At 52.2% G+C, this 22,275-nt stretch overlaps 1 protein-coding gene across 2 annotated transcripts in view; it reads right to left on the bottom strand.

Moving 5' to 3' along the window:
* Positions 1-22,275, bottom strand: part of ZNF423 (zinc finger protein 423) — a 294,220-nt gene that overhangs the window by 182,180 nt on the left and 89,765 nt on the right. For both annotated transcript variants that reach the window (XM_040982133.1, XM_040982134.1), the window contains one exon: positions 16,426-16,626. In XM_040982133.1, coding sequence (XP_040838067.1) covers positions 16,426-16,626 — 201 coding nt within the window. The remainder of the gene's footprint in view (positions 1-16,425; positions 16,627-22,275) is intronic.

Raw genomic sequence — 22,275 nt, 5'->3', positions numbered from 1 at the left:
GCCAGCACCTCCATCTCCCACTGCTTACAAAGGAGCCAGGCCAAGGCATTTTGTCACAGTAGCCAGAGGGGATACATGGCCACCAAATCCAGGGAGGCTGCCACTGATGTCTAGTGAGCAAGGCCAAGGGCATGGAATGCCCCATACAGGGAAGGACAGTCCCTCGGAAGGAAGAATCATACCTATGCAAATGGGAAATCTAGCAACAGATCTGTCCACCGATAACAAAAAAGCCAACAATCTCCTGGCTTGCACACAACTACTGGAGGGTAGGGAGCCCAAAGTGCAACAAACAATAACCCACAGTCTCCAGGAGTGAGGAGTGAAGTGCCAGGTGTGGCCTGGAGAGAACCCCACTGCAGCTCCCCCACTCCTCCAGCCTCCACCATTTGCTTCTCATTCCCAAGTGCCACATCACTCCCAGGGACCAGCAGCAACCATGTCCTCTGCGGGGACTTGTAAGAAATGCAGAATTTGGGCCCAGTTCTAATCCTGGCAGCCCCACTTCCCATCCAGCTCCCTGCCTGTGGCCTGGGAAAGCAATCGAGGATGACCCAAAGCCTTGGGACCCTGCACCCGCATGGGAGACCTGGAAGAAGCTCCTGGCTCCTAGCTTTGGATTGGCTCGGCTCCAGCCATTGAGGCCACTTGGGGAGTGAATCATCGGACGGAAGATCTTCCTCTCTGCCTCTCCTCCTCTCTGTATATCTGACTTTCCAATAAAAATAAATAAATCTTTAGAAAAAAAATGCAGAATTTGGACCTGTGTTTCCATAAGGGCCTAAGAGACCCATGCCTACCTGATAAATTTTCCAGACCAGCCTCCTCACTTTACACTCAAAAAAATCACCAAGAGCTGAGGCAGCCAGGGAGGTTCCTCCTGCCCCACCCCCTGCATCCCTGGCAGCACTTCCATGGACATCAGTAGGTACCATTGCCTGGCGGTGGCTCCAAGATGACCCAGCCACATGTCCCAGACTCAGGTCCGGGCTCAACATGGAAGAATGGAGCCAGGACTTCAGGCCTTCTCTGCCAGCTGGAGAGGTGGTGACGATGTCCATTAACATCCCCCTAGAACTCTGAGATGGAAGTAGGCAGAGCTTTGGACACCCTGGGGAGCCCTGGGGGAATAGTTGTGGGTTGGGGTGGGATGAGACAGGACAGGGCAACATGGAACAGGGTAGACGAGACAAGAATGGAAGGAGACAGGGTGGGAAGGGACACAAGGGAGTTTATTCGAAGGCTGAACCCAGCTAGACCCCTTTCCTATGCCAACCAAGAAAAACATGCTCCTGCCTGGAGATGCGCATGGAGACCTAAAGCAACCTCCACATGCACCAGCAGGACACTCGCTCCTGAAAATCCAGTGTCCACATGGCACCTGGTAATGGACAGGCAGCACTAGCAGGAAGGACAGCCCCGGGTAGGCAACCCCTCGAGGTATATTATCAAATGAAAAACCATAAGCTGCAGAATGGCAGATCCAAGATGGTGTCGTTTATTTTTTTAATCAAAAATCAATAAATACAGCATCGTTTCTATGGATACACATGCACTATATTTCATCGACTGGAGGACGCCCTAGATGAGAAAAAAAAAAAGAGAGAGCTGTTGTTTTGTTGTTTTTTTATGGACCACTGAGAAAGGAGAAACACAAATACCCTGCTACTGCAAGTAAGACAAGCCACTGACAGCAAGATGCATCTCTATTCCAGAGCAGTTAGGCGTGCCTTGGGTCCAGCACACGGGTTTGGTACACATCTACAGTAGAAGCTCCTGGAACACACAGGTCATATGGCAATGACAATGACCCTGCAGCAGAAGACTGGGAGAAGATAGAACACATTGTGCAGTGCTGTGCTAATTAATAACATCACAAACTTTTAAGCCTTTGTTGACTGGTTTGTTCTTTCAAAAGACAAAGCGGCAGAGAGAGAAGGAGGCAGAGAGATCTTCTGTTCACTAATTCTCCTCAAATAGCCACAATAGCCAGGGCTGGGTCAAACAGGAGCCAGAAGCCAGGAGCTTAATCCTGGTCTCCCCGCATGGGTGGCAGTGCCCCAAGTACTTGGACCATTACCCATTGCCCCTACCCAGGTGGCTATGAGCGTCCTGCTCAAGAGACTGGATCAGACGTGAAGCAGCTGGGACTTGACCCAGTGTTCTGCCATGGGGTGTACGTGCTGTAAGCAGTAGGCTAATCTGTGATGCTACTACAATGCTGTAGCTGGATTATTAATATTATTTTTATGAATAATGATTAGACACCTCCTGGTGCCTCACTCAGAGCTGAAGCAATGCTGAGGCTACTGGCCAATGTGGGAGACACAGGGAATTGGGGACTTTCCATGGAAATCACCCCGGGAAGGGGTCAAAAGGGGAGGTGATGAGCAGGTGAAATGTTACAAAGAGGTGTCGCCCAAGGCCGGGGGAGGAGACTCTCACTCAAAGAAAAAAGTCCATATCATAGATGACCGTAAGGGGGCTCCTTGGGGTGCCCCAGGCTGTCTCCCTACAGCCCCTTCCATAGACCCTGGCCACTGTTTGCAGCAATAGTTTGAAAGCCAGGAGGCCAGCCAGGGTGCTTTGCTCACTGGTCCCAGGCTGGATGGACTCTGCAGCAGCTGCGCCCATTCCCTGGCCCTTGTGCAAGAAGAAAAACAGCCGTGGTGCAAGAACAGGTACCGGAATCGCTTCTCGGCCTTTTGGCTAAGATCAAGTGAAGAACAGGTACCAGAGTCGGACGCTCGGGATGCAGAGACCACATGATGAATAAAGAGGCTCCATAGTCGCGTCCCTGGCCTGTCCGCTGTCCAGGCTGCTGCATCCAACGATGGCAGCAGCTAAGCAGGACCAGTGCTCACCAGAAAGATCACAGGTCTGTGTCTCCGCTGACATAAAGAACCAAGTTTTGACAGCTTAGGTCTGACTACAAACGGCGATACCTACCAGGAGCCAGGCCTGCATTTGACAAGTGGCTCCTCCGTGTCCCTCATGGGTGGCCTATGGCACATGATTCAAACAGCCAGTGATCAGCCTGTCCCAGGAAGAGGGACACGTTGGACTCCCACAGCCCACAACAACCAGACAAGGTCCCACGCTACAGGAGAGATAGCACGGCTCCCACTGTCCCAGGCAAACTGCACAGGCCACCTCTCTGCTGTCCGTGTGGGCATGCGCAACAGGGAGCAACAGGAATGACCAAAGGACTCCTGCAGCCCACCCCTCTGCCTCTGTCTGTCACACTCTGTGTCCTTGCAGGCACACCTCCTACGGGAAGTCCTCCCTATAGCAGTACCCCTGGGGCATGGCCAACACTCCTCTCCTGCCAGCTCGGTCTCCCACCTGCCATGCATTGATGCTTGGTGTTCCCAGGAGACTGTGTGCTCTGGTGGAAGGCGGGGCACAGATGCCCAGCTGTGCTCCTCCATCGCTCTTACATCCCATCAGCATCTTCTTCCTCACCTGCCTCCCATGTCAGGATGAGGACAGGGCTCACATCCCAGTGAGCACTCCTGAATCCACAAACAGGAAATGAAGGGGCCACAGCGAGGAGGACCCCCGCAAGCACTGCAGGAGCAGCAGGTACAGAAAGAGAAGGCTGGAAGAGGGAAACGGCACAAGAATGCCTGACCCTCTCTGCACCTCGAGTGGCAAATGGAACCCCTAGCTCTTCCTCAGGCCACTTCCAACAAATCATTCAAGAAATACTTCCGAAGCACCTAGTGTGTGCCAGGGCCACTGCTGTGCCAAACAGACCAATCCTGAAAAATACACAGTAGGCCCAAAGCTCCCAACAGCAGCTAAGGAGTCATCCCCAGGACAACCGTAAGGCCCTCCAGGTGAGGGAAAAAAAGATGCAAATGATGCAAAGAGCCTGGGGTCAGAAACAAGCAAGTCCCATCAAAGGAGAAGCCTAGTTGGCAACCGACAGGCCAGAGCAGCATGGTGGTATGAGACGGACAGCAAGGTCTACACCACCAGCGGCTAACAAAGAGGCCAGGAGATGCCGACCACCTCACCTCCCCTGCCCCCACATACCTCTATCCCTACCTTTGCAACACCGTGGTCACTGTCTTTGCAACACGGACACTCTCAACAAAGCACCTGGACAGAGCACAGGTGCACCCATCTTCAAGGTGGCAGGAGAGGTGTAAGGTACTCCCCCTGAAACCAGTCTCCTCTCCTCAACCTACACAGCTGCCTTGCCAGCCGTGGTCTCCCCACATGGCCCCCTCAGCCATGATGTCAGCTCCAGAGGCAGCCAAACCACAGCCCATCAACTCCCAAATAAAGCTGCTGAACAGAGTGAAGTGTTTAATAGCCGCCCGCCCCCCGCCCCCCCATACGTTTTCTCCCTGAGCTGGGGCACAGAAACCATTTCGATCCTTTGCCAAAACACTCCACCAAGAGTTGAGGTGCATTTGAGACCCATGCCAGGGTTACGCTGCAGAGTTCCTCACTCTTTTCCTGCTCACGTGCCTGCCTCCCTCAGTCTTTGCTGCAGCACTGAAGCAGCTCCGTCCCTTCTCCCAAGGAGGCCCCTGGGTCTGATGCACATGGAGCTCTTGGGTCTGACGCACACGGAGCTCTCCTGCACAGGTGGAATCGCCATTGCCATAGCCATGGCGGGGGGCACCCCCTGTTGGCCGCACTCCATGAATCACTAGGCCCACTCAGTGGGAGATAAATTTGGCTGCTTTCTCATTTTGCTCGTGGATGTTCTTTATTTTTCCTGTGTTAGGGTGTCATTTTAGGGATGCCAGTCACGGACTCCTGGGGCTTTGGAGAAACTGATCAGCAACAATGTCTCCACCTCTCCCCAGGCAAGCCCCGCATCCCAACAACTCCTGCCACCACCAGCTACTTCCATCTGGAGCCTCCAAAGACTGGGAAGCTGTATCTCACACAAGAGCTAGGATTGTTATAGTTCTGGCCCTTGTAGCATCAAGATGGAGAGGACTCCACACCCCTAGCCACTGCCCCGGCACACAGCTTTGGTCTCAGTGTGTCCCATGTAAGCCCTGTGCTATAACATGCCATCAGCAGAGGTGATGGTGAACACGTCCAACCATGAACCCATGCTGTCACCACGGGAGCAGCCAAGCATCCCGGATCAGGTGTTGCTCTAAGAACTGGCACAGGTGACAGGGAAAGAGGAGGCCTCACAGTCATGCTGGGAAGTCAGAGCCACTTGGTGGCCAATGTCCGGAAACAAAATCCTAAGCTGCGTCAGTCACATGCGGCAAAGCAGCAACTCCGTAACCAGAAAACAGAGCAGAACTAGCTTCAGACACAGCTGAATCCAGGCACCGTGGTGAAGGATCCAGCACCCAGTCTGCCTGTGTAAACTGACCCTGATGGACACATGCTGACGTGTGACTCAGGCCAGGCCCGATGTGCTGAACCCAGAAGAACTGCATGCTGCTTAGCAGGAGCAGCCTAAAGAAGGAAGAAGCGGCAGGCACAAGGCTGTGCCTGGGAGGCAACAGGTGTGACCCAGGTGCTCACTCCGCCTTGCAAAGAAGCGCGTGAAGCAATATTTTAAAAAATCAAAACAAGTGGTATCTTCAGGAGACCTCACGGTCCAGACCAGGGCCGTTCTACAACACCGGCCGCCTGCAGGCCACCCAGTGCATCCTGTTACAGCAGTCTGAACCAACCAAGTTTCCTGGTCCCACAGCCCTTAGCCTATAACCCAAGGTACCTGAAGGAACAAACTACAGAAAAGGCACAGAGGCCAGCATCGTGGCACAGTGAGCTAAAGGGCCTCCTGCCCGGCTGGTAACCATATTCCAGCCCCTCCACTCCGGACCCGCACGTGCAAGAGCCGGAGGGAGTGTTCCAGGCGCCCGGCTTCAGCTTGGTTTCGGCCTGGCCCAACCCCCGCCATGCTTTGAAAACGCAGTCATTTCAATGTGAACCAGCAGACCAAAGATCTCTCTCTCTCTCCCTCCCCCCACCCCCGTGGCCCTCACAACCTCTTGTCACTTTGCCTTTCAAATAAACAAAATGAAATTTTTAAAAATGAAGATAAAGAAGAAATCTAAGAGTTATGTTCAAAAAAAATTTTATCAAAAAAAATGGAGTTAAAAGATGTTTATTTTTTGTCCCAGAAATATTAAATACATGTATAGCTGGGTTTTTTTTTTCCTTAACACCTGTTTTCCATTCACTTTTTCAAAAATCCTTCGATGTACATATTTTAAAGTGTTTTCACACCCCAGAAAGTTTATGTTAATTCCATTTCCCACAAACATTCTGAAGTTCACTTGCTCTCAAAACTAGAGCATGCTTTACTGTGAATTTATTCACAGAATAAATTTTCAAAGCACCTACTATGTGTTAGGAGTCATTCAAGCACTGGGACTAGACTACTGAATAGGATAAACAAATTCTGTCCTTATAAAGCTTACTTTTTAAAAAGAATAATTTGGGGCCCAGCACAATAGCCTAGAGACTAAAATCCTCGCCTTGCATGCACCAGGATATACCTGGTTCATATCCTGGCTGCTTCACTTCCCTTCTAGCTCCCTGTTTGTGGCCTGGGAAAGCAGTGGAGGATGGCTCAAAGCCTTGGGACCCTGCATCCATGTGGGAGACCTGGAAGAGGCTCCTGGCTCCTGGCTTCGGATCAGCTCAGCTCTGGCTGTTGCAGCCACTTGGGGGGAATGAACCAGCAGATGGAAGACCTTTCTCTCTTTAAATCTGACTTTCCAATAAAAGTAAATAAATCTTTAAAAATAACTAAATAAAAATTTTAAAAAGAATTACTTATTTTAAAGAGAGACACAAAGAGAGGGATAGACGCAGAAATCTTCAATCCACTGGTGTGTTACCTAAATGACCCCAATGGACAGGGCTGGGCCAGATCAAAGGCAAGAGCCATGAGCTCCACCCACGTCTCTCCACTGGGTACCTGGGGACCAAGGACTTGGGCCATCATCAGTTGCCTTCCCATGTGCAGGACGTTAGATCAGAGTGGATGTAAATCAGCACTCCAATACAGGATGCAGACAACCTATGCCACCACAACCCCAGCCCAAGGGTCCTGTCCCTTAGTATCATCAGATTTCAATGTGACTTTGAGGGGGACACACACAGTCAGCCTGGGGCAAAGCTATAATGAAGGACACTCACAGAACAACACTGCTGGCCCCATTGGCCCCAGAACCAGGCTAAGAGTTCCTGCATGAAGCTTCTCTCACCCTCGCCTGCAGACAGGTCTCCAAGGCATCGAGAAACCTCAGCGGGGTGGCAAGTGAGACCAGGGACTCAGGAAACACTGGCTCCTCATGGCCGGCAGGCTCGGCAGCCCTGGGGCCTGTCTCAGGACCTGCTCACAGGCCAACGCAGGTGACAAGCAGAGATGAACTGGACAATGAGTAGAGCTGACCGGGACTGAAGAGCTGTCACTCTGACAAGAAGCTGCAGGTGGCTCAGCGACACTGAGGTTTCCGAGCTGGACACCTGTACGCAGAGGTGGGTAGGCAGGGAGGAGGGCTACTGTTGAAATGCCTGCAGAATAAAGAAAACCTCCATGAGAGAATGATTCAGGAGTGCAGAGTACATCAGCCTTCTGGCTGATGACGGATGCTGTGGCACATTGATGACACCAGGCCTGCAGAGGTACACCAGAGCCTGCTGACCTCACAGGCACCTCCCAACACCATGGGGATGGTCACTGAGGACATGTGCCCTCTGGAAGCTTCCAAGCTGAATGCAGAACACACCAGGGGTACACCTGCCACCAGCAGGGCCAGCATGGGGTTCATCTTGAGACCCCTGTCAGGAAGCTATGGCTGCTGCTAGGAAATTTACAAGACCGCAGGCTCCAGCCAAGAGGCCTGGCCCAGTGCACCCCACTCTCCCAGAGCCACATCCAGAGGCTACCCAGGGGGACACATGCTGTACAAACACTAAGGCAAATACCACTCCCAGCTCCACTCAGGCCCATCCTTGGACACAAAGATCCATTGAGACTAAGGTGGCAAAAATCTGAGGGGGCACTGGGTCAGCAAGAAGCAGGCAATGCCCTCGACCGGGGAGAGTCCTAAGAAGTCCCCAGATACGCAGAGCCAGAGTGTGGACAGCCCAGAGCTCCATCCACTCTAGGCTTAGGTCTGTGATCTGACTTGGGGAGAGTCTGGGGGAGACAGGGGCTCAGCAAAGTGCAGATTTTCCAGAAGGTTAAGGAAGTTCACACCCTTCCTTATCACCACCAGGAACCTGGGCACAGTGGCAAGCTCGCCCCAGAACCACTGCCCTTGGCACCCATTGCAGCCTGCCGGCTTCCCAGGTGCCTTCCAACATGGAACACAGAGAGCAGAGAGTGGGCAATTCCAGACAGGGTGTCATACTCAGCTACCAGCCAGGCACACTCCAACAGGCCAGCTGCACCCCAACACCATCCACTGCAGGTGAATGCCAGACTCCCGACTCAGACTGTCCTATAGAAACCCTCCAGTGAATGAACGAGCTATCTCTTCCATCTGCAAACATCCCCTTCTGCCCACACATTAACTGAAGACCAACTACACGCTTGCACTGTGCACAGAACTGCCCTTCTGGCTTCTCCACTGTGGCCTGTCCACCACTGCCACACCTGCAGGAACAAGAGTAAGGGACGTTTGTTGAGCATTGCATGCTCTGGCCATGGGCCACACCTAAGCCTTGGGATGGAGAGCAGAACACAAGCCCAGGCTTCGACACGGAGGGAGCATACCCTTACCAGCAGAAGGGACAGGCAAACTCCTCTGTCTCTGCGATTCTGGTAGGTTAAAAATGGTATTTCCCTGTGGTTTCCAAGTACAGTTCTCTTATTATAAACAGGATTCTGAATCCTTTTAAATGTTTGAGATCCCACTAGTATTTCTTTTTCTGAATTCATTTCTATCCTTTGCACTTGGGAGATATTCAAAATATCTAACCAGCAGGGTAGCACTAACCAATCAGAGAAAGCCCTGGCCTTGGGCAGGGCCCGGCATCCCAAGCCTCGGCCCAGTCTTTGCCCCATTTTTCTGTTGATTTATTGGCTATTTTCATAGTGTTTATAGGAGCTCCTTACACATTAAGGAAATTATCTGTTGCCTGTGCTATGCATCTCTGGCTTGATTTATTACAGCTTTTGCAATGCCGAAATGTTTTATTTGTACACAGTTCAATGTCTCACTCTTGTTTTATGGCTTTGGGCTTGGGGTTATATTTAGAAGGGTCTTCCTCACTCTGATCCTATTAATGTTCTCTAAAATCCTGTCTATGTTTTCTTTTTTCTATTTAGACTTCTGATCCATTTGGGGATTTTTTTTCTTCTTTTTTTGGCTTTACGAGCCAGAAAGAAATCCAACTTCCCCTTTTCAGGAGAGCTACTCCTTGCTCCCAACCCCAACCACTGAGCCACCCAGCTGCCCCTACTGATGTGCAGTGACATCTTTCTCAAACGCTCCAGGTGTCTTTGGGTCCCTGTTTGAACTATTTTCCAAGGCCCTGGCTTATGCAACATTACTTAGACCCCTCCGACCCCAGGACCACCTGCATCTGGCTTCATCCCCGCCCTGTACCATTTTTAGAACCCTCTTGCTTGCCCCTGCCTGCTACCTTGTCTTGGGGATTTAGACGCTGCTTACCCATTTCTACACAAATTCCACCAATACGGGCCCTGGCTGCCATTAAGTTAATGGACTCAACCAGGAAAGACCAACACATCTATGATATTGAATCTTCACTCCCAGGAATAAGGTCTGCCCTGACACATATTTAAGTCTGCAGTAGTTGATCTTGCCCTCTCTATACACTTGAGGGTCTCTCACTGAATTTGTTCCCTGCGCTCCATACATTCAGCAGCTAATATCAGCAGGACCACTTTTTGTTCTGTGTTTTCTAATCAGACACAAAAGAAAGCTCTGGACATTGGGAAGTGAGTGGGGGAGGACAGCATTCATTGTGCTCAAACCCCCAAGCCTCTTGTACAGTGCCATGGCAGCTGATACCAAGTGGTCGTGCCTTCTCTCCAAGGCAGAAGGAACTGGCATCCTGCACCTGTGTGTTTGGTAGCAAGGCTCCCCATGCCTGGCCCTGGCCCTGCTCTGCACTGCCCAAATGGAGTCGGCATGAGGGGAACCCGACGCCAATGCAGCAGGCAGTGCTCCCCCTTCCCTCCCCACCCCCACACCACGCTGCTGGAGTAAGAAAGGGGCCTGAGCAGTCACACAAAGGCAAACCCAAGCCAGCCGGCAGAAAGGAACAAGGCTGGCAAAGGTGCCAGTCTTCACGCAGCCCCAGCCCTGTAATTGGGACCCACAGGTCACTCTGGCCACAGCTGAACAAACCAGGGTGTAATTAACTTTCCACTCGGCTTTTCAAAGAGCAGCATTCCACCTGCGCCAGAAGAGGAGGGTCTGCCTGTCAGAGGGGGCTGAGGCGTCGCTCCCCCTCCCGATCCTCAGGAGGGGGTCGCAGAGGGAAGAGAGGCCAAATTAACCCACAGGGAGCTTTTCTCTTCTTTTTGGCTGTTGCTATTTGAACAGCCTCCTGCCCCCTTATTTTAAGTTGAGCATCCTCGGGGAAGCTAGTCAGATTTCCATCTAGCCCTCACTTGGACGCTGGGTAACTGAGCAGGCCTCTCCATCTCGGAGCCTCTGCTCCCCACTGGGTACAATGGGAATGTGTGGTACAAGGTGCCTCCCTGCTGGTTACTGCCACCTTCGAAGACTGGGCAATCACAGCCACTCAGTAAGCATGTAGTCAGCATCCCAAATGTGCCTGGTGCAGGGCTAAACACACAGGGAACAAAAGGGACATGGCTTTCATCCCCACCAAGCCTAACGGTAGAGGAGACAAATGATAAACAGGTGAGGGACCAGGTCAGGAGCAGGCATTTGGCCTACTAACAGGTCCAGGGCCATGTCACAGTGCCTGGGTTCCATGCCCACCTGACTAGACCTAGACTGAGTTCCTGGATCCTGGCTTTGGCCTGGCCCGGCTCCAACTGTTGTGGGCATGTAGGGCATAAACCAGAAGGATAAGAGTTCTCTGATTCATTGTCTCCCTTTTGCTCTCTGACTGTAAACATTTTTTTTTAAATAGTTACAGTATTAAGTACATATACCAGTGCATGCCATGGAACCTGTGGAAGCAGGGGCTGTATGGTTATGTTTCAGATAGAGTCCCAGGCGCTAGCCACGCAGCAGGTACCAAACATACAGAGGGTGTCGAGATAACAACCCACCCTGCCATGTAGAGGAGGAAATCCCTACTTACATCACTGGCCCAGCCCCAGCTGACACCCCCTGGAGGGCAGTGGGGCCCTGGGCTGGTCCAGAGTTGCCTCCTTATACCCAGGAGGAGCCCAACCCAGGCCAGCCACCAGGGAGAAGTAGCTAAAAAGGGCACGCAGAGTGACTATCTGAACGTCAGTGCCAGATCCCTCCCTCTCTGTGCACAGGCTCTGACAGCTATCCCCTACTTGTAAAGAGAAGCCAAGTCACACCAGCCAGTCGCTGCACGTGGAGGTCAGGGACCTCGGAATGCCACAAGGTGCACCAGCCTGGCAGGTCCCAGGGCTGTCACAGTACAGACACATTAGAGCTTGTGACTTGGACAGTCAGGTTTCAACACTGCCCTGGAGCAGACACAATACCCCCAAGTCCTCATGCCATTGGCCAAAGCAACACTCAGTGGGGCTCATCGAGAATCCTGGAAAGGCAGTTAGGCCAGAACGTGACAAAACTTCCCCAGTGTATGCACACCAAAGATCCACGGGCACACTCATTAAGAAACCGCGAGTAGCCCCTGCAGAAAGCAAGCCTCCTGTTCCTATGTCTCCATTGCCCAGGCTGTCCCCAGTCTTCCTGGAGAACAATACAACACACCCTCTGCAGCCGGCAATAGAGCCTGGCTTGGTCAACACTGCACAGTGATGGAGTGACTGGAGGCTGTGGCACCTGCACTGAGGAGACCATGCAGCCTCAGCAATGCCGACAGTTCTCACTTGCCCTGGCCATTGCCTGCCGTGCACTCACAAATGGTGTCTCCAGCAGGAACAAGCAAACCCACACACACCGAAGCCACCTGTACCCGCACAGCAGCAAAACTCTGCAGTGCCGACAGCTGATGCAGGTGTCAGTCCAGGTCCCAGCTGCTCCGCTTTCAGTCCAGCTGCCTGCTAATGTGCCTCGGAAAGCAACACAGGATAATCTCAGTCCCTGGGATCCTGCACCCACATGGGAGACCCGGACAAAGCCCCTGGCTCCTGGCTTCAGACTGGCTCAGCTCTGACCATTATGGCCACTCGGGGAGCGAACAAGCCTCTCCTTCTCTAACATTGCCTTTCAAATGTGTGTGTGTGTGTATGTGAGAGAGAGAGAGAGAGAGAGAGAGAGAGAGAGAGAGAGAGAGAGAGAAAGAACAGGACTCCCACAGCCATGTGGAACACCGTTCTGAAAATGTAAAGTGACCCACACAAGAATGCAGTGTAGGGCAGTCTGTGTCAGGAACCGGAGCATGTCCATAGTCATTGTCCTGTGGGCAGAGCTGGAGAGAAGCAAATAATTCAGCAGCTGTTGGCAGGTGGGAACCGATCGCATGGAGTGGAGGAGGCTTTTTACTTGTTTCATTTTGTGGTACAAAGATGCAACACTTAACACCTTGTGGGTAAGGCTGGCTTCTCCTCAGACACAGGTAGAAAGAGAGAGGAAGGGAGAGAGAGATTGGAGGCATGAGCAGCACCTGACTGAGCCATCTGTATTCTACAAGGACCGCTCAAGGCCCAGGCCTGCCCCGGAGCTGACGGGCTATGGGCAAGGTGCTGATCCAGCCCCTACCAGGCTGTGTCCATCCTCCATTCCCCTCCAGTGTGAACCTGGCATGAGGGCAGCAATGTCACCCTGCAGCATCTCTCGGTGGCTGTGCTGAACGGTCCATGTGGACGTCAAGTAGACTGACAATCCCATCCTGGAAAAGCTCCTACTGCATGCTCATGTGAGCTCCAAACTTTCAAAGACAGATTTGCTTATTTGAAAGGCAGTTACAGGAAGGAAATTAAAAATAGATAGATGAGAGAGAGAGAGAGAGGTCTTCCACCCACTAGTTCACTCTCTAGACAGTCCCAAGAGGCAGGGGTGGGCTAGGCAGAAGCCAGGAGCCTGGAACCCAAGCCATGTACTCAAGCATGTAGCCATCATCTGCTGCCCTTTCAGGCACATCAACAGCAGTTAGGTCAGAAACAGAGCAGCAGAAACTCAAACCAGGGCTCTGATACACAAATGCCAATATCACAAGCAGTGGCCTAACCTACTATGCCACAACCCCAGCCACTTCCAAACTTCTAGGGCAGAAATCAATTCTCCAACAGCATTTGATGTTTAAAGGCCTGGCATGACAGCCCAGTGGCTAAATCCTCGCCTTGCATGCACCAAGATCCCATATGGGCACCAGTTTGTGTCCTGACTATTCCACTTCCTATCCAGGTACCTATATGTAGTCTGGGAAAGCAGTGGAAGATGGCCCAAAGCCTTGAGACCCTGCACGTATGTGGGAAACCTAGAAGAGGTTCCTGGCTTCAGATCAGCTCAGCTCCAGCTATTATGGCCATTTGGGGAGTGAGCCAGCAAATGGAAGATCATTTTTTCTGTATCTTCTTCTCTTTGTAAATCTGCCTTTTCAATAAAAATAAATCCTAGTGAAAAAAAGAAGAAAAAAAAAAAAACAAAACCCAATGACTATGACAGAACTTTGAAGGTGAACAGCTCTGACTGAACCCAACCTCAAAACCCTGCCAGACTGGGCCCCAGAAGCCACCATGCAGTGGAAGGTGCGCAGGTATCCTGGGCCAGGAGTGGCACACATTCTCCAGCAGCGAATCTCGCCACTAGCAAGCCTAAGAACTTCAATCCTGGAAGAAATGTCTTGTCCCACATCTCATGCACAGCATGATGAGGGTCCTGCCAGACCGGATGCTGCTGTCAGAAGGTAGCAATGACAGTGACTTTATCCAGGTACCATCAGGCCAAGTGGCTTCTCCTCTGCTTTCCAGGAATTTCTGACGCCCTTCCAATGCTCCAGGGCTCAGGGATATTCCTGGCTCCCGTGTTTGTCCCCATGGAGGTCGTTAGTGGGGTCCTATTAGGAACAAGACTATCCGCGGACACCCCCAACATCAATAAGGTCAGCGGGGGACCCTGCCAAAGGAGCTGCCATGGATTTGTACTGTGATGGGAGGCAGATGGGAGAGAGTAGACCGGTGGGGGACCCCGCTAAAAGAGTCGCCATGGATTTGTACTGTGGTCGGAGACAGACAGGAGAGAGTAGACTGGTGGGGGACCCCGCCAAAGGAGCTGCCATGGATTTGTACTGTGATGGGAGGCAGATGGGAGAGAGTAGACCGGTGGGGGACCCCGCCAAAGGAGTCGCCATGGATTTGTACTGTGATCGGAGGCAGATGGGAGAGAGTAGACTGGTGGGGGACCCCGCTAAAGGAGTCGCCATGGATTTGTACTGTGGTCGGAGACAGACAGGAGAAAGTCAGGAGGAGACGCCAAGGCTCTGCACCCCACTAATTTCTGGCTTGGATTCTTGCATACAGTCCTGAACCTGTCTCTCCTTCTCCCCTAAAAACATAGATGTTCTCATCCATGGGGCTGAGACAGGAACCCCCCAAATCGCAGAAACTCAAGCCTGCACTGCCCAATAGCGATAGTGACCACCGCCAGGCAGCAGAGCCATCCACACTCGGGAAAAAAAGAGGTTAGCTTTGAGCCAGATCGATTAACTACCCATTTTTTTGAAAGGCATGATTTCCATGTCTCACACTTTAAGAACCCACCTCAGCTCTTGGCTAAATCAAGGAGTACACTGGCATCTATTATTTTCTGACGCAAGATGACAGTCACCAGCCTGGGGTCCTAAAGAGGTCCTAGCTGGTCCACCAAAGAGGCATGGTATGTCCCTGTGTATCTTTTCATCTCAAGTTGCCTGGGGGAGATAAGGGGAACAGAGAAGCTCACCCCACTGGCTCCTTCCAATTCCAATGCTAGGACAGTGGGTAAAACAATTATCTCAAATGCCAGGGAACTACAGCTGGGTTCCTGAGCAACTGGGAAAAGCTCCTTGGGTCCTTTATCTATTTTTTTTTAAACTTATTGATTTTTTTTTTCAAAAGATACAGATATAAAACAGAGAAACCTCCCCTTCACTAGTCCATTCCCCAAACACCTGCCAATAGCCAGGGCTGAGCCAGGTCAAGGCCAGGAACTAGAAACTCCATTCACACCTCTCATGTGGGTACAGGGACCCAAGTACTGAAGCCATTACTTGCTGCCTCTCCCAGTGCACACTGACAGGAAGCTGGAATTGGAAACGGAGCCATGAACTTAACCAGATATTCCAATATGGGAAGCAGATATTGCACAGTGACTATTAACCACTGCATCAGGTCCAGGTCCCAAAATGACCACTGGCTTTTGGATCCGTTGATCCTCAGTTGAAAATAGACTCGCTCTATCCAAGACCCAGGACTGGACAAGACTAAAGGGTACAACACAGCAGTTCTCCTCAAAACATTGGACTTGTGATTAAGGAGGAGGGAAAGTGAGTCTTGAGTCCCACCCCTCCCAAATCCCCGTTGATGCTGCATCAGCAAATATCCCCGGAGAGAGGGGCTCCCACACCCCAACAGGGGACCAAAGTCCCCTTCCAAAGATTGGCCTGAGGCTTCTGGCTGTTCCCACCAGGCAGCAACCAAAGGGCTTCATGTATAATCACAAGGAAAGAAACTGTCTTGGGTTGGCTTTCCCTCACAGTGCCCCCTGTGAACCCATGTGTACACACACACACACCCCATGCACTCCTAAGCTGCTCCTCCAAAACCAGGCAGGACTACAGTCAGGTCTAGAGAAAGAGCTCCCAGCCACCTTCTTCCTCCTCCCCAGAAAAGCGGGAGGCCATGCACACAGGTGCTACCCGGTCCTTTTCTGCACAGCACAGCCTGCCCTGAGCCTTGAAAATCCTCCCCATCCCATTGCCAACCCAGCCCCAGAGCTCACTCCTTCATGCGGCTTTCCACACTTAAGCTGCTTAACTGTGCACTAACAACCTCTTAATTGCTGAGTTTCCCCAAGATCTTCCAGAAATCTGGGGTGTAAACCCCTCTGCTTAGGGCCCATTGTATCGCGGAGGATAGTTTGGTAGGAGTGGGTAGGCAGAGGGGCAGGGTGCCTCCCGCTACTTCCTGCCTGCCAGAAAGCTGTTGCTTTTATTTTTAATTGTATTTAAAAGGCAGATACAGGGTACCCAAGACGCCACAATAAAATGACATTAACTGTAAAATTACATTATTAATTCTTTAATCTCACTTGAGGCTTCAAGCTGTTGCTATGTCCAATTATCCGTGTAACCACCTGTCAGAATCCCGGTGCTACTTAGCATTACCTCCAGGACAGTGGTGGGCCCGGTGGTCGGTCAGGTCTGCCAGAGACTCGAAGTCCTGCTGACAGTGATCGCAGGTGTAAATTGACTCATCCTCCATGTCTTCATCGTCCTCATTTCTCTCCTCTTGACTCGTCACGCTGTTCCTGTCTTCCAGCACACGGCTGATTTTCCGATCACACTCCGGCTCTCCTTCTAGGCCTCCTGCCAACAGGAAGAATACAGTCCATGTCAGCTGACAGGGTCTGGGGAAAGGGTTTTTACAGAATCGCCCAGCATTTATTAAGATACATTTAATTACTCTACCTCCCGGGGTCCATTATTCTTGACACCTCTCGGTACATTAATATATGGGGGCTTTTTGTAGCATGTGGTGCCATAATTCTCAACTACCGTCTTTCATTTGTGCTGCAAATCTTCTGGGAGGATTTTTTGTCATCTCCCCCTCTTTGCCTGGAGGCTGGCGGTGGTGACCCAGCAGAACCGTACAAGCACAAGAGCACGTGTCGCCTCAAAGCCCAGGTCCACGACCTCGCCCCCAGTCGACTACTGGGTACACCAAAACTTGGAGTTCTCCCCAAACCTGTGTTGTTGACAGCCAGGGGAATCTGTTAGCCAAGTTCGACTTCCTCCTAACAAGCATCCCAGGGCAGGGAAAAGTGGCTTGGTTCTTAGCCAAGATGCCCTGAACCTGGAGTAGAAGAAGCCCATCACGAGGGGCTGTAGGGAAGGGCCAGAGCCATGGTGCAGTGGCCTAATCCTTGACTTGTGGCACCAGCATCCCATGTGGGCTCCAGTTCGAGTCCTGGCTGCTCCACTTCCAATCCAGCTCCCTGTTGATGGTTTGGGAGAGCAGCTGAGGATACTCCACATGTACCCTTGGAGAAAGCACCTGGTTCTTAGATTTAGACCAGACCACCTCTGGCCATTGCAGATATCCACGAGGTGTACCAGCGAATGGAAAATCTCTCTCTCTCTCTCTCTCTTATTGTTTGTAACTTTGCCTTTCAAATAAAAACAAATAGATATTTAAAAAAAAAAAAAAAAAGGAAGCGGTGTAGATAGCCAGATCTCCAGCTGAAAAACTTGTGGGACCTGCTACAGTGAGGGATGATTCGGTCTGTTTCTTTACAATAGGACACCTACTCTGCACTCAGTACTGTGCAAGCAAGTGGCTACTCCGGAGGGGACTGACAATGCCATCATTAGGGTGCCGTGTTGACACAGCATGCTGTGATGTTTCCAAGTCACACGAGGCACACACAGCGTCGTTTCACTGCCCTGCAGGTGAAGGGGAGCTCCAAAGAGCAGGTGGCCCGACCCCTGCAGGGCGGGACAGCCTGGCTATTCCAACTGCACAGCTAAGGCAGGGGTGGGATCATACCCAGTACCCTGTAGATGCTGTGTGCGACATCTTGACTTCTCTACTAGTCCACCTGCTGCAGATCTGTGGGAAATGGGGCAGAGCTTCAATCTCAGAGATCAATGGGGCACAGCAAGAATTTGTAAAACAGAGTGCAAAAAAAAAAAAAAGCGTGACAAATATAATACAGAGAATATATCAGTAATCCCAATAAATGTCAGTGGATTCAACTTGCTGGCAGAAACACAGAGACCCCTGGCATTGGAAAATCCAAGTGCATGTCATCTCTTCCCTGCCTTCCCCAACCAGCAGCATTGATACCAAAACTACCTCTACTAGGCGTTAACGTATTTATGCAAACATATGCATGTGAAAGTGTGTGTGTGCACACGTGTGTGCGTGTACATACACAGGAGCAGGAAACACTACAGTTAGAACAGGCTTAGCTCCAACCTTTCAGCCCCTGAGGGCTGGCCACCAAAGCAAGACAGACGCAAAGCTAAACACGTTCGGTGCGAGATGGAAACCACAGTCCTATAAATATTTCCATTTAGGAGCAGATAATGTCATGAGGGCTCTGTCTCTCCCGTCTGCACAGTGCGTGCACTGCCAGGCACCCGACATCCAGAACCGGGGCACACAAATCAGCCTATGGAGAGCCAGCTGCTGCCTGCCGAGGCGGGCAACGTGGCAAGACACGCCACGGAGGCAGTAAAAAAAAAAAAAAAAAAAAATCAATGTTTCCATTTGTGGCCCATCAAAATATCTCTCTCCTTACCAATTAAGGGATGCACAATTTGGGGGTTCTTTTATTATCAGGACATGCCAACTCCTGGCAATACAGAAATCCCATTAAAGAGCCGAACAGCATATTTATCTCGGGGAATCTGATCTGCGGCGGCGGCGGCAATGGCCTGAAATAAGAGAGCTAAGCAACGAGAAATATCATCGAGAGCCTTCGACGGTGTAAGTCATCACACAACCACGGCTACGCCGGCAAGCGTCCGCCCAGAAATTCCTGGTTTGCAGTTTCTTCCCTTAATGAGAAAAATGCTCTGTAAAGGAGAGGAATCCCAGCTTTATCCACTCCGTACACTCCCCCGACAGCAAGTTAACATCCAGCCCCACGCTCCACGCTACTTTACTTAACACACGATTTCACAGACACATTTAAATTATCCCCTTGTTATTTTTTTTTTTTTTGCCATATTTACTTGGCAGCACTTCCCACTATAGCTCATCTACTCCACAACTGAATCCACAAACATTACAATGCGTTTGATCTCCTTAAATCTGGCACATCCTGTTGACGCACGAGCAGATAAATCAGAATGTCAACTCTCGGGGTTTTCATAAGGCCAAAAACCCATAAAGTCATCCAAGAGGATAAATCTGTGGTAAAAAACTGTCACCTCCCCTGCGCCTGGCTACTAATGGGAAGGCGGGGCAGCTGTACACAAAGGGACAGGAGGGGCCCCAGCTCTGATGGACAGATGGACCTTCAAAGTGGGCCGGCCTGACCCTGGGGAAGGTGGAGTTACAGAAGGAAAACTTTAAGGATGGGAAATCCCGGCATACACAGACCCAGAGTCCACCCCGCGGACTCCAGAACAGGAAGGAAAGAGAATAAATGGGCTCCTTTCTCTTGTGTGGATGACAACACCGAGGCTCCGTGGGCTCATCCAGAGCCAGACAGGGTTGAATCCAGGTGAGTCCAGCACCCTCCCGGGGCCTGGGAGCACCCCGCTTGGATGACAGACCCCCACTACCTGGGGAGCACTCTCTCTGCGGTTTCCCTTTCCCCAGGCCCAGGCAAGCCGCTGGGGACCAAAGGTTTGGGCTTTCTCTGTTCTTTCAAACCAGCTCCGTATGGTCAGAGTGGCCCTGCCTCCCACCCCACAGACCTTGCCAGTCCCTGTCCTGAGACCAGCTGTCTCTTGAGACAGTGTACATGGCAGCATCTGGTTTTGCCCAGGTCCTTGTCCCAACAATTGGCCTCCTGGATTGCAATCAACCACTGGTTGACCCCTGCAGCTGCAGAGGGGTCCCAAGAAGCAAAGGCCCTGGCTGCTGGAGGGAGGGAAGCAAGCACTCCCCGAGAAGAGGTCCGTCCCCCAGCTTCTCCCCAGTTCTCTCAGGGTCTGTCTGCAGCAGCTCGAAACATCACCCAGGGAAAGCTCAGCTCAACACCAGTGCCCTGTGCAGGGGGCAGGAAGCAGACGGTCACCATCCAGGAGCCAGCCTGACCTCCCACCCGGCCCTGCGCACCAACAGTGAGGCTGTTCCCAAAAGTGCTTACACCCGCCCTCACCCCGACATCCACCCGCCAAGAACAGCTGGCACTGGGTGAGCATCTACCGTGTGCCCCGCACCATCCAAGCACAGCCAGCCAGATGGCCCTCTCCGAGCTGTCACCATCGTGTCCACATTTTTTACAGGTGAGGAAACCAAGGCTTGGGGAGGTGCAGCCGCACAGGGAGATGCCAAGACCGAGTTCCAAGCCCAATGACACCTGACTCTAACGTGTAGCTATGCCATCTCCCCGTGACACTAGATTTGGTGACCAGGTCGGCCAGAGTTGGGGGCCTGTCACAGGGTCTTCTCTGTCACGGCACCTAAGGGTCAGCCAGGCTCTGCTGACCGCCCCAGTCCTGCACAGGCTGCACACTCACACAAGGCCTCCCCTCGATCCAAGGGGATCCTCCCAAGGCCTTCACATTCCAGGCCCCGCCTGGAAGATGCCCCCCTAACTCTGCTCCCTTCTTGGCACTCTCCCTGGCAGCCAGCAGTGCTAACAGCCCCCTCTCCTTGTTTTCTCTCTCTCTCTTTTTAAGATTTACTTATTTGAAAGCCAGAGTGGGAGGGCTGGGGGCAGAGGGAAAGGAAAGAGACCATCCATCCTCTGGTTCACGGCCCCAAATGGCCACAATGACAATGCTGGGCCAGACTGAAGCCAAGACCTTCTTCTGGGTCTCCCACACGGGCCCAAGCGTCTGAACCATCTTCTGTTGCTTTCCCAGGCCCATCAGCAGGCAGCCAGATTGAAGTGGAGCAGCCAGTCTGGAACCGCAGCCCATACAGGATGCCAGCACTGCAGGCTTGCCCCCTGCTTTGCAGAAGAGGACACACACACAGCAAGGTCATGGGCAAACGCAAGGCACAACCCAGGAAGGGCAACACTACCCTGGAGCCTGGGTCTCCCGACTGCAGACCCCCACTGCCATGCAATACCCAAGACAGCAGGAGGGAAAGGCTCAGCGGGGAACAACGGACTGAACTCCCTAGAAAGGGAGATGCCCCAGGGGGCCCGGGTGCCTGATCACCATTTTCCATTGCTTTCCATTGGTCAAGGCTGTTGCAGAGGCCACCGTCCTGGGAAGAGGACACTTGCTACCTCTCAGTGTGACTTTGCAAAGCTCAGCTGTTGGAGCTGTCCAGAGGACCAGGCAGGCTCACCCCAATGCTCCAGTGGGATCCCCTAAAGCCCCTGACCCCCTGGCCAGCACACAGCTCAGACGGAATCCCCCCTAGGAGGTGCACCTTCTCTCTCCTGGGAAGTACATGGGATTCAGTTCGTCACTGGGGGGACCCCGGGCACCAGAGAACCTCCTCCCAGCAACTACTGGGGGCCCTGCTGCTTTGGGAGCCTCAGGGCTGAGCATCTGCAGAGGAGTCTCAGCCTCTACACTGCCTGGATGAGAGGCCAAGAGGCGCAAGACAGTGCAGTGCCAATAATCACACACATCCACCTCTTCTGCCCTTCATTCGCTCCTCAAATATTTACCGAGCGTCTACCATGTGCCAGGCACAACATACACGTACTGGCCGCAGCTTAAGGGCTACTCCCCAGGCCTGTGTTTATCTTGGTGACCTCAAAGCCCACATGAAGCCTGGCACAGAAAAGACACTTAATAAACATGGGGTGGAGAAGCGAACATACAGGTGGGTAAATGAAAATGTAGCGAGAACAAGCAGTATGAGTGGGCCAGTCAGGAACCCTGTCCCCCAGCCTGGACCACCCTGAGCCTCAATGCCTCCTTGTACAGGCCAGGCCCAAGCTGACCGTGTAGACTGCAAGGCTGGCACGGGAGAAGTGGGCACACACTGACGCATCAGAGTGGTGGGTGCAGCAGCTATTGTGTGGGGTTTTAAGGAGCCAAGAGGAGGCCAAGGGCAGTGGGAAGCAGCAGAGAGCAGGGGAGAGGCGTGGCCTGCAGATTGAGAACCAGGGGCCCTGGGAAGGAAAGAAGTCCTACTTCTCCCAACCACGTTGGGTAAGTGACCACACACGGTCAGCCTTTGCGGAAAGCAGAATTCTCAGCGGGCCCAGGGTGGACCAGGAAGCCCAACTGCACAGACAGCCTGGAGATGCTAGATCAGGTGCCCGGCAGGGCCAAGGAGACCCAGCTGTTGAAGTAAAGATGGCCATTAAAGGACAACACACACAGGCAGCCCACAGCACGACACGTGTTTCAGCCACAGTTGGGAAG

The sequence above is a fragment of the Ochotona curzoniae genome, unplaced genomic scaffold, assembly GCF_017591425.1.
Source record: "Ochotona curzoniae isolate NIBS_2020 unplaced genomic scaffold, NIBS_Ocur_1.0 contig_3622, whole genome shotgun sequence".
Taxonomy (NCBI): Eukaryota; Metazoa; Chordata; class Mammalia; order Lagomorpha; family Ochotonidae; genus Ochotona; species Ochotona curzoniae.
Note: the sequence above shows the minus strand (reverse complement) of the source record. Positions and strands in the feature narration are given on the sequence as shown.